Here is a 19,129-nt window from a genome sequence, read left to right as displayed (position 1 = left end):
ACTACCTTTCCCAGCCTCCTTTGCAATAGTTGTTGTCATGGAAACAAGTTCTGGCCAATGGGATATGAGCAATAGGATCTGGGCTACTTCCAGATCATCCCTTTAAAAAGAGGGGTTGTGCTCTCCCCTGGCTCTGTTTGCCCTTCCAACTGGCTGGACTACAGCTGTGTGGAGAGCCATCTTGAAGTCGAAAGCAAAACCATAGTATGGTGGAGTAAGAAGGTAGGAAGGCCCTGGGTCCTGCATACACGGAGTTCCTATACCTGCTGTGGACCTCTTAAGTGATAGAAGACATAAACGTCTATGTCTAAGCCACTGTTATTTCAATCTTAGTTATAGCCCAAATACATCCTGGCTAATACATCTGACCCTGAGGTTCCTAAGAAAAGTTTTTTGAAGAATCTCTAAGAAAGGTTTTCTGTTACAATAAAAAGACATACAAGAAGGGGAAACCCTTGGCTTCAACAAGGGTTGATGACATCAAAAGCAGGCTAAGGAAGGATGTATTACTCCTAAAGCCACAACAGCCATCTTGTCGGCTATATGAGTTTTCTAGGGCTGCCGTGACAAAATAACACAGACTGGATGACTTAAACAGCAGAAATTTATTTTTTCACAATTCTGGAGGCTAGAAATCCAAGATCAAGGTGTCAGCAGGATTGGTTTCTTCTGAGGCCTCTTGCTTTCACTTTCAGACGGCCACCTTCTCATAGTGTCCTCACGTGTTTTTTCCTCTCCATGTGTGCATGCGTGGTGTCTGTGTGTCCAAATTGCCTCTTCTTAAAACGACACCATGGGGCGGCCGGATGGCTGAGTTGTATGGCTGAGTTGGTTAGCGCACGAGCTCTTTACAACAAAGGTTACTAGTTCAATTCCCACATGGGATGGTGGGCTGCGCCCCCCGCAACTGAGCTGCGCCCTCCACAACTAGACTGAAGGACAACAACTTGGAGCTGATGGGCCCTGGAGAAACATGCTGTTTCTCAATAATAAAAAATTAAAAATTAAAAAACAACAAAGCAAAACGACACCAGTCAGATTAAACTAGAACCTACTCTTTGGTCTCATTTTAACTTATCTCCAAAAACAGTCACATTCTGAAGTACTACTGGGTGTTAGTGCTTCAACATATAAATTTGGGGAGGCACAATTCAGTCCATACCACCAGCAAAGCAGAAAAATGTAAAGAACTTGATGCCATTTTTGAGATGCTCAATTAACCAGCCCTGGAATCACTCACCATTGGACGTCTTGTCTGAAGAGATAATAAATTGTCCTTGTAGTCTAATCCACCTTTTTAATTTAATTTTTAAAATTTTTAAAATTTTATTTTATTTATTTACTTTTTTGGGGGGGAGGAGGGGATATTGGGGAACCACCGACAGCTCAGCGGCAGCTCGTTGTCTTCAATCTAGTTGTGGAGGGCACAGTTCACTGGCCCATGTGGGAATTGAACCGGCAACCCTGTTAAGAGCTCGTGCTCTAACCAACTGAGCCATCCGGCCGCCCTAGTCTAATCCACCTTTGATCAAGTAGCTTATTCTTTGCAGCCAAAAGCATCGCAACTCAGGCACCATGTGTTTGCTCAAGCTATTCCCTCTGCCTAGACCTTCCTACCACATGTCCTTCAAGGCTTGGCTTGAATACCACGGGCTTGGTGAATGACTCCTGAGTCTGCCTTCCCAGACTAGTCACTTGCCGTATTTCAGAGTTCTTTGCCTATGTGTCTTTCTCTCTAACCAGGTCAGGGTCGGCATATGCATGATACGCCAGCTGCCATGTGCCCCCCTCCTGTCCCATGGCAGGCATCGATAATCAATCCTTTTTCATTCTGGGAGTAGATCTGGTGTTTATCCTCTCCACAGAGCTCCAAGCAGCCCCTGCCAATCAACTGGAAGTGGCTCAAGATGAATCCTATTTGCCACAACTGTCTTTGAAAGCAGGGACTTTATTTTATTCAACTGTTTTATGATTCACAAGCTAATAATAAATGTTACCACTGTATGCTACTATTTTCATTTAACTCCTGCAGCAGAGGCAATCACCATCATTATCCTGCTTTTGACACATGAGAACTCTGGGCTCTGAGAGATGAACTACCTGTTCAAGGTCACACACATTTGAACCTAGGTCCACCTGTTTCCTCCACCTACTTCCACTGACGTTTACTAAGCATTTGATTAGTTCATAGCCCTGGGGTGGGCACTGCAGAGAATATGGATAGTTTGCTATTTCTAGTGGCATTCAGAACATTTCTTGTCCTACTTGAGAAGCCCAGAAGCTCAGTGATGTTTGGAGTTAGTCCAGGAATAATAAGCGTCCCCATTTTACAGATAGGGAAATTGAGGCTCAGAGAGAGGAAGAGGCTTGCAAAAGCCAGTCATGGAGGTGCCAGAGCAAGAGACCATCTTTCATTCTCTGCTGCCATTCTGAGGGTGGGAATTCGGGATTTGCTCAAGGGGTTAAATGGGAGTTTTGATGTCAGGAACAGTCAGGGATAGCAACATCCTGGCCTTTTCCGGTTGGCCACAGGCTCATGGAGATCTCCCTTCCTGCTGCTGGGAGGTGACTGGCAGGATGTAGAGAAGCAGGAGGGAGTGGCTGTGTGAGCTTGCACTAAGCAGGCTGGCCATTTCCCCTCCCCGGAAAAAGGAAGGGAGGTAAGGGGAAAGGCTAATGGCTAGGAGTCTTCTGTGGCCCTCACACGCAGAAGCAGTGGGAGCTCTGACCCTTGCTCCAACGGGCACTGACCTGGCACACCCACACTTTCAGAAAAACAATCCTATGCATTGGCCCCTGCACTTCACAATTTCCAACCACTTTTCTCATCCAGGGCCTGATGTCTCCTTGCCACATCTCTGAGTGCAGGGCAAGGCTGTGGGGTCATTGTTCCCATTGCAAAGATGAAGACGCTGAGGCCCAGAGAGGTTACAATAAGTAACCTGTCCTAGATCATACAGCAAATCAGTTCCAGAGTGTGGGTCTCTGGAACCCAGGTGTCATGGCAAGGGGAAGACAGGTCAATCAGAACCTTTCCAACTGTCCTGGGTGGGGTATACGGAGTGCATTGGCCCTAGAGGTAAGAAACTTGGCTTCAGATCCAGAGCTGGCAGAAATCCCGGGTCCTCCTCTTATTCACTGTGTGACCTTCTTGGGTCAGCCTCTGCAGTTGAGCTTGTTCTTAAAATCTGTATGATGGCTATAATAATGGTACCCCAATGTTATGAGGAATAAGTGAGATGAAATACATAAGGTGCTCAGCACAGAACTACAAAGGGAGCCTTGCCTCCCTAATATTCTCCCAAGAGACAGTAAAATAGCCCAGGATACACAGACACATAGGAAAGTAAATAGTTAAGATTTATTAAGCACTTCATATGTGCCAGGAGCTCTTCTAAGTGCATTTAATCCTTACAAGTTCACTATGAGGTCAGACTGGTATTATGCCCATTTTATAGATGGGGAAATTGAGGCACGAGAGATTAAGGGACTTGACGAAGGTCATAACCCTAGTAAGTGTCAAAGACAGGAGTCAACCTCAGGCCGCCTATCTCCAAAGCTCATGCATACTGCTTTCCTTAATAGTAATAATTAATTTTTTAAATTATAACTTGCTTGGACACAGTATTCTATAGTTTATGATGTATTTTTCTACCTGCTCTTTCATTTAGTTCTCACCACAGCAGCCCAGAAAGGAGGCAACATTTACTCCCCATTTATAGTGGGAGGTGGAAAGTGAGGCTGTGAAAGGGGTAACTGACCTGGCTTACCAAGGTCACACAGCCAGGTCAGCGACAGAAGTAGAAGTAGGACTTGGGAGTTTCGGACTCCATATTTAGGGGACCCTTCCCCAGCCTTATTCAACTCCCAAGCCCCCTCCATAGCAAGCCTCTGGCTGGAGGCCTAGAGGTTGTCTCCTCAGGTCAGTTGCTCGAGCTGGGCTTCCACTGTTGAGCTGAAGGGTCCCTAGGCTGCGTCCAGCCCCCTCCACCTCTGCTCACTATCAGACAGGAGGGGCAGGAACTCCAGAGCTGGTGGAGTTTCCGACCAGGCAGGAAAAAGAACAAAGGAGCTGTGTGGGGGGAGAGAGTGGAAGGGGTGGCCAGTAGGGTGGCAGAAGTAGAAGGGACGATTCACCATGGAATATGAAGTCAAGAAAGGGAAAAAGGTAGGTGGGAGGTTGGGAGGGACGCAGGGCAGAGAAATGTCCCCAGAGCTGGGGAAATGGGAAGTCTGGGGTGGGGGTGCTCGGCAGTGAGGGCATAGGTAGGGCTTTTTTCCCATTTGGAAGGACCTTCCTCCCCACCCTTGGACAGCCAGACATTTGGGCTCCAAACTCCTTAACCGGTCTCCTCCTGCTCTCAGTGGCTTCTGCCACCCTTGTAATGTACAGACAAACAGACAGGCACCTTCCAGGGAAACCCGGCCAGACAGATTTGTTTGGGAGACGGTTCCAACCTCCTTCCCTGGTGTTTTTGGGGGTTCCCTCCTGCAGCTTCTCAGACCAGGGACAGACACCCAACAGTCCCATTCCTCTGCTCCCTACTCTCCCAGACAGAAGGACCTCAGCCAGGGCAATTCTGTGCTGACGCTGCCTATTCTGGCTTGAGACTCATACCTGCTCCCCTGCTGGGTTCCAGTCTAGTCTGCCCCTCCCCATCTTTATACCAGAGCTCACTCCTAAGGCCTCAGCCTAGGGGTTATTCCCTCCACCCCTTAGGTTCTCACTCCTTCCTGACTCTAAGAAGTTCTAGTTTGGTTCTCTGAGCATCTCACCTGCAGTTCAGGGAGCCCCTCGGACTCCAAGTCCCACTCTCAGCTCCACCGAGTCCTCTTTTCCCAGGAAACGTAGGTCAGGCTGTTCCAAAAGGCTCCCTCGTGAATCACAAGGGCTCAGAAGGGAGCCAAGATGGATGTGCATGTTTTCTCTGGATTCATTCCTTCTACAGATATTTACTGAGCACCTATTATGTGCCAGGCACTATGCCTGGTGCCGTCGATGATGCAGTGATGAGCAAAGCCAGGCAAGGTCCCTGCTCCCTCCCTGGAGCTCAGTCTCATGGGGGAGGCAACTATCAATTTTTTAAACAAAGTATTTAATGCAACATTGCATAAAATGTTCCATACACGGTGCTGGGAGACAGGATATTAGGGACTCAGCCCTAGATTGGTCAGTTTGAGCTGAGATCTGATGGGTGGAAGGAAAGAGGATAGGGAAGAATGCTTCAGGCAGAGGAATAGCACGTGCAAAAGCCCGGTGGTGGGAATGAATATAGCAAGGAGGAAGAACTGAAAGATGGCCCTGTAGCTGGAGGGCGGAAGTGAGAGGCAGTGTGGGGTAAAATGAGCAGGACCATTCAGGGCCACAGACAAAACATTTACCTCTCCAGCCCACTCACACATACACAGGATAAAGTCCCAGCTGCATAGCTGGCAATCAAGGACGCTATGACTTGTTGACATAATCATTCAGCCACAGCAGACCTCACGCAGCTTCTCTAGGCTTGTGCACATCTGCCTGAAAGCCTCGTGCTGGAATGCGCTTTCCAATGAGATCGTTTGTTCTCATTACTCAGAGCTTCCATATACCCCATCCAGGCTCCCTGATATTGGTTTTAAAACTTGATGCATCAGAATCACCTGGAACCGTTGTTAAAACCTGGATCATTGGGTCTCATCCCCAAGTTCTGATCCATCAGGTCTGAGGTAGAGCGCAAGAACGGACATTTCTCTCAAGTTCCCAGGTGCTGCTGCTGGCGGTGGCGGCGGGCATCCAGGAATCACGCACCGAGACCTGCATGCTCTAGAGTAGTGCTCAAACTTTCCTGTGAGAACTGGATTCTGTTGGGCTGAGCAGGGGCCCTGGAATTTGCACCTTTAACCTTGCTCCAGGCCATTTTTATGCAGGTGCCCGCTGAATTATACTTCCGTGTACTTATTAACTATTTCTAACTTTTAGGAAGCACAGAGAAGAGCTTCACAAATACCTATGCACCCACCATCCAGCCACATGGAATCTTAGTATTTTTCTGTAATTGCCTCAGCCAGGGTCTTGGCAGGGCCTCCACCTCACCTTGGTGTTTAGAATGGAGGTTTTGGATCCAGACTGACCAGGGTGAGCAATTGGTTTTACCACTACTCGCTGGTGACCTTATCAGCTAGTTCTCTCTCTGAGGCTTAGTTTTTCTGCCTGTAAAATGGGGATTACGGACGTACCCCTTCTGTAGTCTTTGTGAGAATTAAATTTGGTGATGTAAGTGAAATCCTGAGCGTGGTAAGTTCTCTAGAAACTCAGTTGCTGTTATCAATGTTATTCCCCCACTTTCCCCAGGGCTTTGTATCCCCTATCCGGAGGCTGGTGTTCCCCAAGGCGGCACGCCGGGCAGCCTTTCGGAGCAGTGTGAGCCGCCGGCCCCTGCACTCCATGCCCCTCTATCCCCCTGACTACCTCATCGACCCCCAGATTCTGCTGTGTGACTACCTGGAGAAAGAGGTCAAGGTGGGTGTGGAATGAGAAGAGGTGGGCACAATCTTGGGTTGAAAAGCGTTAATATATGTTCCAATACTGCATGAGACTAAAAATACTAAAAAAAAACCAAACTGAAAAAGTATCTGTTATTTATGTGACATTCAAAATTAACTGGCATCTTGTATTTTATCTGGCAACCCTCTATGGAGAGAAAAGCTAACAAATAAATCCATTTAAAAACTGGAGACTTAAATTTCATAGAGAATTAAAAAAAGAGAGAAAAAGTGTGATTAGTGAAATTCACCAAGAAGGATAAAATTAAAAATAATGAAAAAAGTTAATTATTATATTGATGGAATAACACTGAAGTTAAGTGATAACATTAAGTTATTAAGAATAAATGAAGAATTAATTTATTGATTTGGGACATAGTTTTTCTGACAAAATTGTACACTTATTTCATACAACATTTTCCCCTTTCCATTTAACTTCTGCCACAAGATCCTAAAGAGGGTGAGTGACTTGCACCGTCATTTGAAACGTGCTTGGGGGCGGGGACAGAGCCACTCAGGTCAAGCGGGAATTCACAGGTGGTCAGTCCTTTCGAGGTATTATAGTGACTTTTGATACTGTTGCAGCTAAATAATGACGTTTTCAGGCAATGTAAGCTAGTAGTGAGTGTGGGCTCTGGTGTGTGGAGTCCAGTTTTGCCCTTTCTAGTGATATAATATTGGGCATGCTATTTACCTTTGCTGTGCCTTAGTTTTCTAATCCTTAAAGTGAGGATGAATGAGTGACTGTACATAAATCTCTCAGGTCTGCGTCTGGCTTCTACGACAGGCAGAGTTATTATCAGGTTCTTATTATTAATTCAGATATTTCTATCTCAGTCTACCAGCACTACGACAGTGAGGAGGGCAGGGTCCTCCAAGGCTTCAGGGTGACTTCTCTTGCCCTTCTTCCACCACTCTCCCCACCCCACCCCTGTTTCCCATCCAGTTCCTAGGCCACCTCACCTGGGTGACCTCCTCATTGAACCCCTCCAGCCGGGACGAACTCCTGCAGCTGCTGGACACGGCCAGGGTGAGGCTGTGGGGAAGGGAGAGGGTAGGGCCTTGTCCCCTTCTCCCTTTCCCACCCAAGGCCCTGGGGGACTCAAGAGATCCCACCCACCCCCGCAGCAGCTGAAGGAGCTGCCGCTGAAGACCACGGCGGAGCAGGACAGCATCCTGAGCCTGTCAGCCCGCTGCCTGCTGCTCACCTGGCGCGACAACGAGGAGCTCATCCTGCGCATCCCCACTCACGAGATCGCCGCTGCCTCCTACCTGCAGGACGACGCGCTGCACCTGCTGGTGCTTAAGACAGGTACAGCGGGAGGGCCCTGCAGAGGGACAGAGCCAAGAGGTGAAAGAGGAGAGAAAGGGCTCCTAGGGCCAAGGGTGGGCCCTGAGGCTGAATGATGGATGATGGAAATGGTCTGACTACCCTACCCAGAAACTAGGAGCAGGCCACGGCCATATGCAATAAGACCGAGACCAAGGTTGAGTTTGAAGAGTGGGCGGCCTGTCCCACGATCCTGAGAAAGCCTGGGAAAGGTAGAGAAGCCAGAGAGTCCTGAGGTCAGGGCAGGGCGTGGTGAAGGGTGGTGTGGTGAAGGGAAGCGTGGCTGCTGCGCTCGGAGGGTAGGGTGGAACTTTGGACGAGGGGCGGAGTCTGATCTAGGGGCGGGGCCATAGTCAGGGGGCGGGGCTCGGGGCTGTGGTAGCCGGTGAGAGCTCAGATCGCACCGCAAACTAGTGCCGGGGCCTGAGGCCAGGCGCGAGGCGCAGGGTCCGAGTTAAGGGTACAAAGGGAGAGACAGCCCGACCATCACCCACAGACTAAAGGGAATCGAGATGGGGTGGGGTGGCGTGGGTGGGAACAGCTACCGTAGCGGAGCCAAAACCAGGGGTGGAGCCGGGAGCGAGGCTGGAGGGTAAAGTCGCGGTGTTGGGGGCGGGTCTGGCCTCAGAACTTTGAAGCCAGGGGTGGGGCCTGAGGCCAGGGGCGGGGCCAGGCGCGGCGGGGCCTCTGGAAGGCCGGGTCGGGTCCCCTAGCTGGCTCCTGCCGCTGACAGCCACCCGGCCTCTCCTAGGTCTGGGTGTGGACCCAGTGCCTGCCGGGGTAGACGCCAGCCCCGGCGGCGCAGGGCGTGACCCGGGCCCGCCCGGCGCGGCTCCCGAGAAGCGGCGGGTGGGCACCACCGAGCGGCGCCACACCATCTGCAGCCTAGACTGGCGGATGGCGTGGGGCGGGGGCGCGGGCGCCGAGGCCCGGGCTGGGGGCGGCGGCGGCGGCGGCGGCAGCCTGGAGCGCCAGCGCGCGGGGGCCCGGGCGTCCGGCAGCTGGGAGCGGCGGCAGACGTTCAGCGGCAGCTGGGAACGGCGGCACGGTGGCGGCGGCGGCGGCGCGGGCAAGCCGGGTGGCAGCTGGGAGCGGAGGCAGGCGGGCGGCGGCGGCAGCTGGGAGCGGCGCCACCCGGGCCCCAACCCTCTCGACCCGCAGGACCCCAGCCCAGACGCCTACTGCAACCTCGTCATCCTGGCTGTGGCCAACAGGGTGAGCCCAAGGGCACCCTGTCCCCCTGTGCCCTGCCTCCCGGGCACGTCCGGGGTGAGCGGCGCTCCCTCACCCCATTCATGAGGTTCCTGGGGTCTACTCTGGCCTCTCCTCCCTCCTTCGGCCCTACCTGGGATTGATTCAGGTACTTCCTGTGTGCCCATGACGCCAAAAGGCTTCCGAACTCCAACCTTGGACCCCTCCAGGACACTTCCTCCTTGCTGTCCCAGTGGAATGAAAACTGAAAATAGCTAAAACAGACTTGATCTAACCCCTTCTTCAACCCTGTTCCTTATCCAATCTCGTAAATATCCGCACTACCACAGTAACAATCATGAGGACTGTAATCACTGGCACGAATCGAATGCCAACCCATGCCAGACACAGAACCAGCATTGACTTATTTCATTCTCACAGGATCCCGTAGAGGCAAATAGTTCAACCACCCCCATTCTGTAGAGAAGAAACCGAACCCAGAGGCTAAGTAACTTGTGCAAGGTCACACAGGAAGCAGGTGGTGATTTCAACATTGGGACCCAGGAAATTCAGAGCCTGTACTCTTGGTGACTGTCCATCACCCAAGGCAGAAGCCTTTTTGTTCTTCTTGCTTTGCCTACCCTCCCCCCACCCATCCTCCACGTTCACCTTGCTTTTATTCATTTGGCCATATTTACTGAGCACCAGCTTGTGCCAGGCATTGGGCTAGGTGCTGTGGATAGAGAGAAACAAGACATATTTGGTGTCCTTTGGTAGGGAGCTCAGAGTCTGACAACACCTTCCAGCCCTGACCCTTCTCAGCTTTTCCTCTGACCCAGGGAGCCCTGACTCTCTCTGTATATAAACTGTGGTGAATAAAACAGACATGGTGCCTGTCCAGAGGGAGAGATGGATAATGACCAGTAAACGCAGGCTCCAGAGCTGACTCGCTTTCCCTTGAAACAGTTTCTCATTTGGTTTCCAGCTCTCCACATTCTCTTGCTTTTCTTCCTACTCTCCTGGCTGCTCCTTCTCAGGAGCTGGTTTCTTCTCTTTAAGTTCTGGAGGTTGAAGTGCCCCAGGCATCGTCCTCGATCCTCTCATCTCCTCTCCTTTACACTCATTTCTAGGTCATCTCCTCTAGCCTCAGGACATTTAAAACACTGAGAATTCCCCCAAAGTTTCTCACCACATCTCCAGACATGTTCCTCCACTCAACCCTCCGTTGGAAGGTCTAATGACTTTCTCAAACCTAACACATCCGAAGCTGAGCTCCCAATCTTCTCCCCTAAACCTGCTCCTCCCTTTTCTTCCTTATCTTGATGAATGGCAGCCCTGTCCTTCTGTTGCTCATACCACAACCTTGCAGGGATCCTTGGCTCCCCTCTCTCTCACACAGCCCATATCCACTCTGTCAACAAATCATTTTGGCCCTATTTTTAAAATATAACCAAAACCCATCTGCTTCTCCCCACCCCACACTGCCCCCACCCAGGTCCATGCCCCATCTCCTATCATCTGAATCATGCAGTCACCCCTCACTGGTCTGACCCTTGTTTACAATCTGGTCCCCTACATGGTCAGGGCAGTTAGTCCTGTGAGCATTTAAGTCACACTGCGTCACTGTTCAAAATCTTTCAGCTTCCCTTTTCCTTCAGAATAAAAGCTAATGTCCTTAAAACTACTTATAAGGCCATCCACCTGATACCGTGTTTCCCCGAAAATAAGACCTAGCCGGACAATCAGTTCCAATATGTCTTTTGGAGCAAAAAATAATATAAGACCCGGTCTTATTTTACTATACTATAAGACTGGGTAATATATAATATATGACTGGGTCTTATATTAAGTTTTGCTCCAAAAGACACATTAGAGCTGATTGTCCGGCGAGGTCTTCTTTTCGGGGAAACACGGTAATAGTGTTTCCAACCACCATCCCCATTTCCTCTCTAGCCTCATCTCTTTCTGGTGTCGTTGTAGAGTGAAAGAGACCTGTGAGTGCTGGGTGGTCCACTGTGGTATCTCTGGCTCCTAGAACAGTGCCCAGCACATAATACGTACTCAATAAATATTGAATGAGTGGATCAAGTAAATCATATTTATTATACCTGTGATGGGAGCCAAGAAGAAACCAAGAAGGTGGCAGTGATAAGGAGGAGATCCAGTTTCCATAGGGAAAGTGAGTTTGTGCCCTGTTTATCCCACTGGACTGTGAGAGCTGTAGGGTACAGACTTCAACCAATTCACCTCTGAGACCCCAGAGCCTGGCCCAGTACCTGTCACACAGTAGGACCAAATGAGAATTTGTGAGATAAATAAATAAATGAAGAGTTGTTTTCCAGGAGTACCTTAGCGTCTGGCCTCCTATCTGAAACATTGTGGTCCCAGGGAGGGTACAGGTGTTAGTCAAAAAACCTGGGTGCCAACATTAACCAATGCCATGAGCCTGCTGTATGAGCCTGGGCAAGCCATTTAACCATTTTAATCCTCAGTGTCTTTAACTATAAAATAAGGATCCTCTCTTTCTTGTCCATTTTGTAGGGTTATTGTAAAGTTCGATTTTGGTTTAATGATTACTACATTCCCCCATCCCAAAATACCTATCCAGGGTTATATTTTAATTTACACCCTGGGCTTTTTTTAGATTCACAAACCAGGAAATGCCTTCATGGAGATGACCTCTTCATCAGTTATGGTCTTTTTGTGTCTCTTACGTGAAGACACGAAGAGGCAAATTCTTCCTCAAATTTGCAATCTCCAAAAGTTGTCACTTGAGAACTTACATTCCTTGCTTCTTTCAGAGACTGAAGTTTATGCTTGCTTTCACTTTTGCCTTGGGTGCCAGGAAGCTCATGTCTAAATATGTATCTGGTAGTAGTACTATGTTAAGCCTAAAATTTTCATACATTTAATTCTTCCTCCACCTACTAGGTATTAGGAGACCTGGGTTCTAGTCCTGGCTAATCACTTTACCTCTCTGGGTCTCAGCTTCCTACTGTGTCTCCCCCAAAATAAAAACAGATCTTATATTAATTTTTGCTCCAAAAGACGCATTAGGGCGTATTTTCAGGGGATGTCTTATTTTTTCATGTAGAACAATCTGCATTTATTCAAATACAGACATGTCATCTTCTGGAACATCGTCATAACGTTCTAAATGCATCTGTCTGGCTGATGATCTTACCTGGGGCTTATTTTGGGGGTAGGTCTTATTCTTGGGGAAATACGATACCTATAAATTAAAATAAATTAGGATTTATTTTAGATAAACTTCAGGAGGGCCCATTAATCCCCCAGAAGTTGGGGATGCATGTATGCATTTTTCAGGACAGAAGGGTTAGAATCATCCCTGGGTTCTATAAAGAGGTCCAAGACCCAGAGAGAAGCCATATTATTTTGATGGGAAATATCCTCAAAGTCAATTTAAAGGCCTCTGTAGGTGTGTGTGTGAGACTCCTCACACTGTGTTAGGGAGCAGGGGCATCCCGGTCGTTGGAGAGGGCCTGAGCTCTGTCCTCCTCCAGGATGCTGCCGAGGAGTCCTGCGCCCTCATCTGTCAGGTCTTCCAGATCATCTATGGGGACCAGAGCATCGAGTGTGTGGACCGGGCCGGCTACCATTACACATCCACTCCCGAACGGCCATGGCTCTGCAGCCGCAGTGAGTAATTGAACTCCTGGCCTCTCCTCCTGTGAAACATCCCAAAAGTCCAGGAGAGGGGGGTTACCCCAGGACTTAGGGCTAATGAAAACCTTGAGGGGTCCTGATCTCTAATGCAATTACAGTATACCCCTGACATAGAGTTAAAAGAAAGTGTGACTTTTCATAATTACCTCACACCTAGCTTCTTCGTAGGTGTTCTGATTGTCAGATTCAGAACGAGTCCCTCAGAGCTGAACTTTTCTCTCTCCCTTTTGTTTTTGGTGTCACTGCTTTTGCAGAAACCTAAGCACATGCATTGTCTGTTTACTGAGCATTAGGGCAGTAGGTCAAAACGAACATTTCCAGACCCATTCTTGAATGCAATCAAGGGCTGGAATGAGAATGAGACCAATAGAGGCGTTTACTGAGCACTAACTATGTGCCAAGACAGGCCAATGTGCCAAATCTCATTTAATCCTCATGGCAACCTTGTCCATCCTGTTAGCCACTGTGTCCCTGTGCCTAGCATGGGACCAGGGACATCACAGATGCTCAAGTATTTTTTGAATGGATGCAATAACTCTCTGAGGACATGATTCCAGTTTTAAAGATGATGACATTAAGGCCCAGAGTAGTCAATAAATTGCTCAAGTTCACACAGCTAGTAAGTGGCAGAGTCAGGATTCAAACCCAGGTGTGTCTGATTCTAAAGCTTCTATCTGCAACAGCTTTACTCCCCATGCTGCCCTCAAGGCCACTCAGTGAATTTCCTCAGCCACAGCCCCTTCAACATGGTCCCTGTTTGCCTAGTTCCAGCAACAAGGAGCTGGCTCGTTACTTCTGGAGGCACTCCCATCTGTGGGAACTGTGGGTTCAGCATAGACATATGTATTGAGTAGGTACTATGTGTTAGATCCTGCTAATTACTGGGATACACTGGTGAGCAAAATTATAATAGATGTGGCCCTGCCCTCATGAGCCTTGCATTGCTGAAGTAGGCAGACAGTAAAGAAGTAGTCACACAATTACCATGTAACCACACACTCTATGCTATGAGAACTTATCATGAGGAACTGCCCTCCCCTGGGAAGTCAGGGGAGTGTCCTGAGGAAGTGACACTGAGTGAGCCAAGATCAGAAGGTGAGACGCATACCTGGATTCAGTGGGCTCCCAGGGCTAGGTACAGAGCAAGCTCTTCGTAAATGGTACTTCTTTCCTTTCTAGATGTTGAGTTCCTTCCCTCTCAAAGTTCTTTTTTGTCTCATCTTAAACACATAGTTTTCAAAATAGGCCCTCCCCTTTGCCTTCATTTGCTATACCCAAATTTCCCATGAGGTAGGCAGGAAGGTGGGATTGTCCCAATGCTGGGAAAGTTGAGGGCCAGGAGATGGGAGGTGAGTCACCGAAGGTTGACTATGTGTCGGGGGGAAGGGCAGGAATCATGGTCAGAAGCTTCCAGTAGCTGCCCAATTAAAAACTAACAACATCCTTATAGTTGCTTACAGGGCCATTTGTGCTCCAGCCATCATTCCAACCCCAGGGTGGGGGCTGAGGTTGGGGGCCTCAGGAGCCAGGGATGCTGGTCCCTGCTTTGCCATCTCTGACACTCTGCTGTTTCCAGGTGAGAGCTGCCGAACCGACGGGACTTACGCCTATGACGCTGACTTCAGCTGCTGCAGCTCCTTGTGGGTACCATCCTTGCTGGGGACCCCACTCTTACCTCCCGACCTGTGCACCTGGGTTGCTTTTCTAGAATTTTTGAGATCCCTTTGGGCAAGAAAGAGTGAGAGAAAGTGACCGCACCTTGATCTGTGCTGAGACACTGGGCACTGAGGATGGGAGGTAAACTGAGCTCTCATGAGCTCGTAGGATCTGTACCCCTGAGAGACCCGGGGTGCAACCAGAACCCAGAAGTGGGCCCATGTCGGCGTATGATTCTCTCCCAGTCATCCAGACACAATGGCTTGCAGAGTCCAAAATCACAGCTAATGCCAAAAAATCATTTTGGTTTACTATAGTTTTGGCTCCATGTAATAGAAAAACCCTGAAAAAAAAAAGAGTGGTTTATACAAGATGGCCATTTTCAAGGCCACCTCATGGCTCAAGATGGTGGTTATAGCTCCAGCCATCATGGTAGCATGCAGGGGCCTCTTTAAAGAGCATTGCTGGAATTCCAGATCTCCAAACATCCTCTAATGACTTCTGCTTACATCTCATTGGCCAGAACTTGATCACATAGCCACAACCAGCAAAACTAGAAAATATAGGATTTTATATATCTGTATCTCTATCTATCTATCTATCTATCTATCTATCTATCTATCTATCTATCCCCACTAAGCTATACTGCTACCCTGTAGATAATGGAAGATGGTTCTGGGACAATGTAAAGACCAGGAGGCAGGTTGACTTTTTATTAAGCAACATTTATTGAGTACACACCATGTGCCAGGCACTGTGCTGTATGCTAGGGATATAGTGGGGAACAAAACAAGGATGAGACCTGTGCTTAGACCATAGTAGGTATTCAGCAAATGAAGAAAACCAAGGTCCCTACTCAGGCATGGTTTACAGTCTAGCACAGGACACAAAGAAACCATTATTTAATAGTAACAAGTATTAATGGTAAGAAGCACTAAAAGAGAAGCGCAGAGTGCTGAGAGAGAGGCTCTGGGGACATGACCTCAGCTGGGAAGTCAGGAGGGCCCCTCAGTTGATGAGGAACTAAGACCTGGAGGAGAAGTGCTCCAGGTATAGGGACCAGCAATTGCAAATATTCTGAAGCAGGATAAAGCTGGGTATGTTTGAGGAGCAGCCAGGAGGCCACTGTGGCTTTGGCAGAGGGTGTAAGGGAGAGAGTGGTCAGAGAGGATGTTTGGTGGGGAGATCTGGAAAGTCCTTGTATGTCATGAGCAGACTTACAGACTTTGTGACTGCATTTGACAGAGGGTCTAATCCAGTCTGGGGGGGGTCAGGGAAAACTTTCCTGAGAAGGTGACATTTAATATCTAACAATGAATAAGAATTAGCTCAACAGGGATGGCCAGTGAGCTCAGTTGCTTAGAGTGTGTTGCTGATAACACCAGGATTGCCGGTTCGATCCCCACATGGGCCACTGTGAGCTGCGCCCTCCTTAAAAAAAATTTTTTTTTTAATTAACTGAACAGCAAAAGATAGAGGGAGAGAGACATCCTATGCCAAGGGAATAGCATGTGCAAAGACCCAGAGGTGAAGAGGTACTTGGAGTATTAGAGGAAAAGAGAAGACAGGGGGACCTAAGCACAGAGAACAAGAGTGAAAAGAGGCGCGAGAGGCAGCCAGGGGCCAGATAATGGGGGGCCTTGAAGGTGAAAATGGGACCTGGGATGAGGCCTCAGGCCCCGAGGACTGGTAGCTATGCCCTCCCACCTTCCACCTGTCACAAGGGAGTAGCTGGAGGGGGGTGAGTGAGTGAGGACCACTTTCTGCCTGTCCCTGTAGCAATGGCTCCCAGGACACATTTGAAGCGTGTTACAGCGGCACGTCCACACCCTCTTTCCATGGCTCCCACTGCAGCGGCAGCGACCACAGCGGCCTGGGCCTAGAGCAGTTACAGGATTACATGGTCACGGTGAGTGGGGGCACCAGAGCAAACTGCACAAGCAAAGGCCTGGAGGCTGGAGAAAACATGGGGTATTTCAGGAATCATGAACAATCCTGGACATGACTGAAGGATAAAACCCCAGAGGGCAGGGTAAGACATGAGGTTGGGAGAGTAAACTAAGGCCAGCTTGTTGAAGAGCTTAAACTAATGTCAGCTAGCATTTTCAAAGGAGGGCTGGACCAAATATGCCCTTAGAGAGGGCTCTGGGACTTTTAGGGTTTGGGTGGGGGTTGCTTCCTGAGATTGATCTCAATAGTGTCCCCACAGTTGCGGAGTAAGCTGGGGCCCCCTGAGATCCAGCAGTTTGCACTGCTGTTGCGGGAGTACCGGCTGGGGCTGCCCATCCAGGATTATTGCTCCGGCCTGCTGAAGCTCTATGGAGACCGGCGGAAGTTCCTCCTCCTTGGTGAGCCCCCTGCCCCAATCCCTAAGGGTCAGCCAAGACCCCTACATGGTCCATGACATTCCTGGTCAGGCACCAGACTGGGAGTGTTTATTCCTTATCCTTCAGCCTCTGAGAAGGCCAAGATCATGAGATCCATGGAGCATATGAGGAGACCAAGTTGCAGAGAGAGGAAGGGGCTTGCCTGCAGTCACAGAGCCAATAAGAACAGAGCACTGGTATAGCCATTTCATCTTCACAGCAAAGCTGGGAGAGGGAATGATTTTTCCTATCTTATCCCACGAGGAAGCTGAGGCTGAGAGGCTAAGGAACTTGTTCAAGATCACACAAGTAGTAAGGAGGACTAATAAAAATAACAACAGGAATAATATTAATAAGCTAGCATACATTTGGCAGTTATCACGTGCCAAGCATCATCTCATTGAATGTCCTCAGTTTTAGGAAGTAGAAAGTATTTGCCCCCATTTTACAGTTGAGGAAACTGAGGCTCAGAGAAACAAAGTAAAATACTGAAGTCATAGCTAGAAGTAGAGATAGAAGAAAAGCAAGCAACTTTTATGGGGCACTCAGTATGTGCTAAGTAGTACCTTATTTAATCCTCACATCCGGAACGAGATAAGCGGTGTAATTATCTCGTTTTTACAGGGGAGGAAATTAAGGCTCAGAGTAGTTATTTAAGGAGGCTCACACAGCTAATAATGGGAATATAACAATTGTAATAATAATAATAAGCGAGTATGTAGTGAGCATGTAACTGTGTGCCTAGAGTTATGTCATTTTTCTATGGCTCAGAGAATGAAGGTATTATGCAAGGCCACACAGCTAGTGAGTGACAGGGCCAGGATTTGAACTCAGATCTCCAGAGAAGGTGATTATTCTGTGGGAGGGGAGGGGGCTGGACCCTGAAGAGTCACCTGATCCTCCGCCCTATAGGGATGCGGCCCTTCATCCCCGACCAGGACATCGGCTACTTTGAGGGCTTCCTGGAAGGCGTGGGCATCCGTGAGGGTGGCATCCTGACTGACAGCTTCGGCCGCATCAAGCGCAGCATGAGCTCCACGTCGGCCTCTGCGGTGCGCAGCTACGACGGCACGGCTCAGAGGCCCGAAGCACAGGCATTTCACCGGCTGCTGGCTGACATCACGCACGACATCGAGGCGCTGGCCCCAGACGACGACGACGACAGCACGGACGAGGAGCCCCGGGGCTCCCCGGGCGAGGGGGAGGCGGATGAAGACAACTACCTGTAGCCTGTGGCCGCAGCGGAGGCGGAGGGCGGGGGCGGGGTGGGTGGCCCCGCAATCCCACCTCTGAGTCGCACTCACTTTTGCCTGGGGTTCCATCCCCAGGGTCCCTCCTCACACCCTGCCCAGGACCCTGCCCTCAGGGCTCCAGTCTCTGCAGTACCGAGAATGCCCTCCCGGGAGCGAGACCCTAAAGTCCTGGACTGTCACACAGGGCTCAGCCAGCCCCTCTGCCAGCCGGGGAGAGGCTGCGTCCTCCTTTGTCCCACGAGCCCGGAGGCTCGGCCCCAGGACACACCGTCCTTCCCGGACTCCGCAGCTTTCTGGAGGCAAAGGGAGGGATGATGAATGGGCTCCACCTGCCGGCCGACTGACAAAAGAATTCCCAGAGCCCAGAGATTTCTGTTCCTCCTACTCTACAGCTTGAGAAACCAAGTTTTAAAAAAGGAAAAGGGACTTGAGGGAATCTCCTGAGGCTCCTTTGATGTTACCTCAAAACGACTGTCCTACGTAGTGTAGAGGGCCTTCTTAAGGCTCTAAATGGAAGGCTGTCCCCTCCCCTGGTGGCAGGAATTGAATCATCTCTGTGAAGTCGAGGGTTTTCTCCACTGACAGTTGACTCACAGGAGTGTGATCTGGATCCCAGGCCTGGCGCTAAGACTCCAAACAAGTTGCTCATTCAGATCTTGGATTTGGAGCCAGACAGACCTAAGCCTGCTGTCTGGTTAGTGTCCTAGCTTCTGTGCCTCTATCTCCTCATCTGTCGGATGAGGTGGGTCCCCCCTACCTCACAGGGTGGTCATGGGAATTAACAAAGGTCAAGACCTTCGTGCTGGGTCTGGCACATGATAGATGCTTAATAAATGCTGTTCCCTTCTAGGTCTAACACTTTCTGACTCAGTTTACCTGTCTTTCCCCTGTGTGCAATGGGGTGGAAACTGAGATGTAAGAAGACCCTCAGCACAGTTTGGGAAGAGGAAATAGGACTTGCCCCTCACAGCTCAATTACAGCCTAGCTTCATGCTCGAACCCCAAATGAAAAGCACCCAAGACTCCATAGACAGCCATCTTGGGGGTCTGATGTAGCAACAAAGTCTGAAGGTGGAGCGGGGGAGGGAGAGAAGTCAGCATAAGGACAGCACTCGTCACAGCCC

The 19,129-nt window shown here is 49.6% G+C and overlaps 1 protein-coding gene across 2 annotated transcripts; it reads left to right on the top strand.

The window, feature by feature from the left end:
• The first annotated feature begins 4,079 nt into the window (after positions 1-4,079).
• Positions 4,080-18,864, top strand: CCM2L (CCM2 like scaffold protein). Of its 2 annotated transcripts, none has more exons than XM_033094993.1 (10): positions 4,080-4,168; positions 6,332-6,499; positions 7,469-7,552; positions 7,651-7,834; positions 8,604-9,067; positions 12,568-12,703; positions 14,307-14,370; positions 16,166-16,295; positions 16,596-16,734; positions 17,665-18,864. In XM_033094993.1, the coding sequence occupies exons 1-10, from the start codon at positions 4,139-4,141 to the stop codon at positions 17,979-17,981; spliced, it is 1,716 nt and encodes a 571-aa protein (XP_032950884.1). In that variant the 5' UTR covers positions 4,080-4,138; the 3' UTR covers positions 17,982-18,864. The 2 variants fall into 2 exon arrangements, with proteins under 2 accessions (XP_032950884.1, XP_032950885.1); XM_033094994.1 differs by having other exon boundaries at positions 16,585-16,734; positions 17,665-17,795.
• The last annotated feature ends 265 nt before the right edge of the window (positions 18,865-19,129 follow it).

The sequence above is a fragment of the Rhinolophus ferrumequinum genome, chromosome 23 (genome assembly GCF_004115265.2).
Source record: "Rhinolophus ferrumequinum isolate MPI-CBG mRhiFer1 chromosome 23, mRhiFer1_v1.p, whole genome shotgun sequence".
Classification (NCBI taxonomy): domain Eukaryota; kingdom Metazoa; phylum Chordata; class Mammalia; order Chiroptera; family Rhinolophidae; genus Rhinolophus; species Rhinolophus ferrumequinum.
The sequence above is the reverse complement of the archived record's forward strand: the minus strand, read 5'-3'. Positions and strand labels throughout refer to the sequence as shown.

What these genes read in the sequence shown, in the direction of transcription:
- CCM2L (XM_033094993.1), top strand. Translation starts at nt 4,139, where the DNA reads ATGGAATATGAAGTCAAGAAAGGGAAAAAG. An exon ending in TCCTGGCTGTGGCCAACAGG is followed by an intron (nt 9,068 to 12,567) that starts GTGAGCCCAAGG and finishes GTCCTCCTCCAG; the next exon opens with GATGCTGCCGAGGAGTCCTG. An exon ending in TTCAGCTGCTGCAGCTCCTT is followed by an intron (nt 14,371 to 16,165) that starts GTGGGTACCATC and finishes CTGTCCCTGTAG; the next exon opens with CAATGGCTCCCAGGACACAT.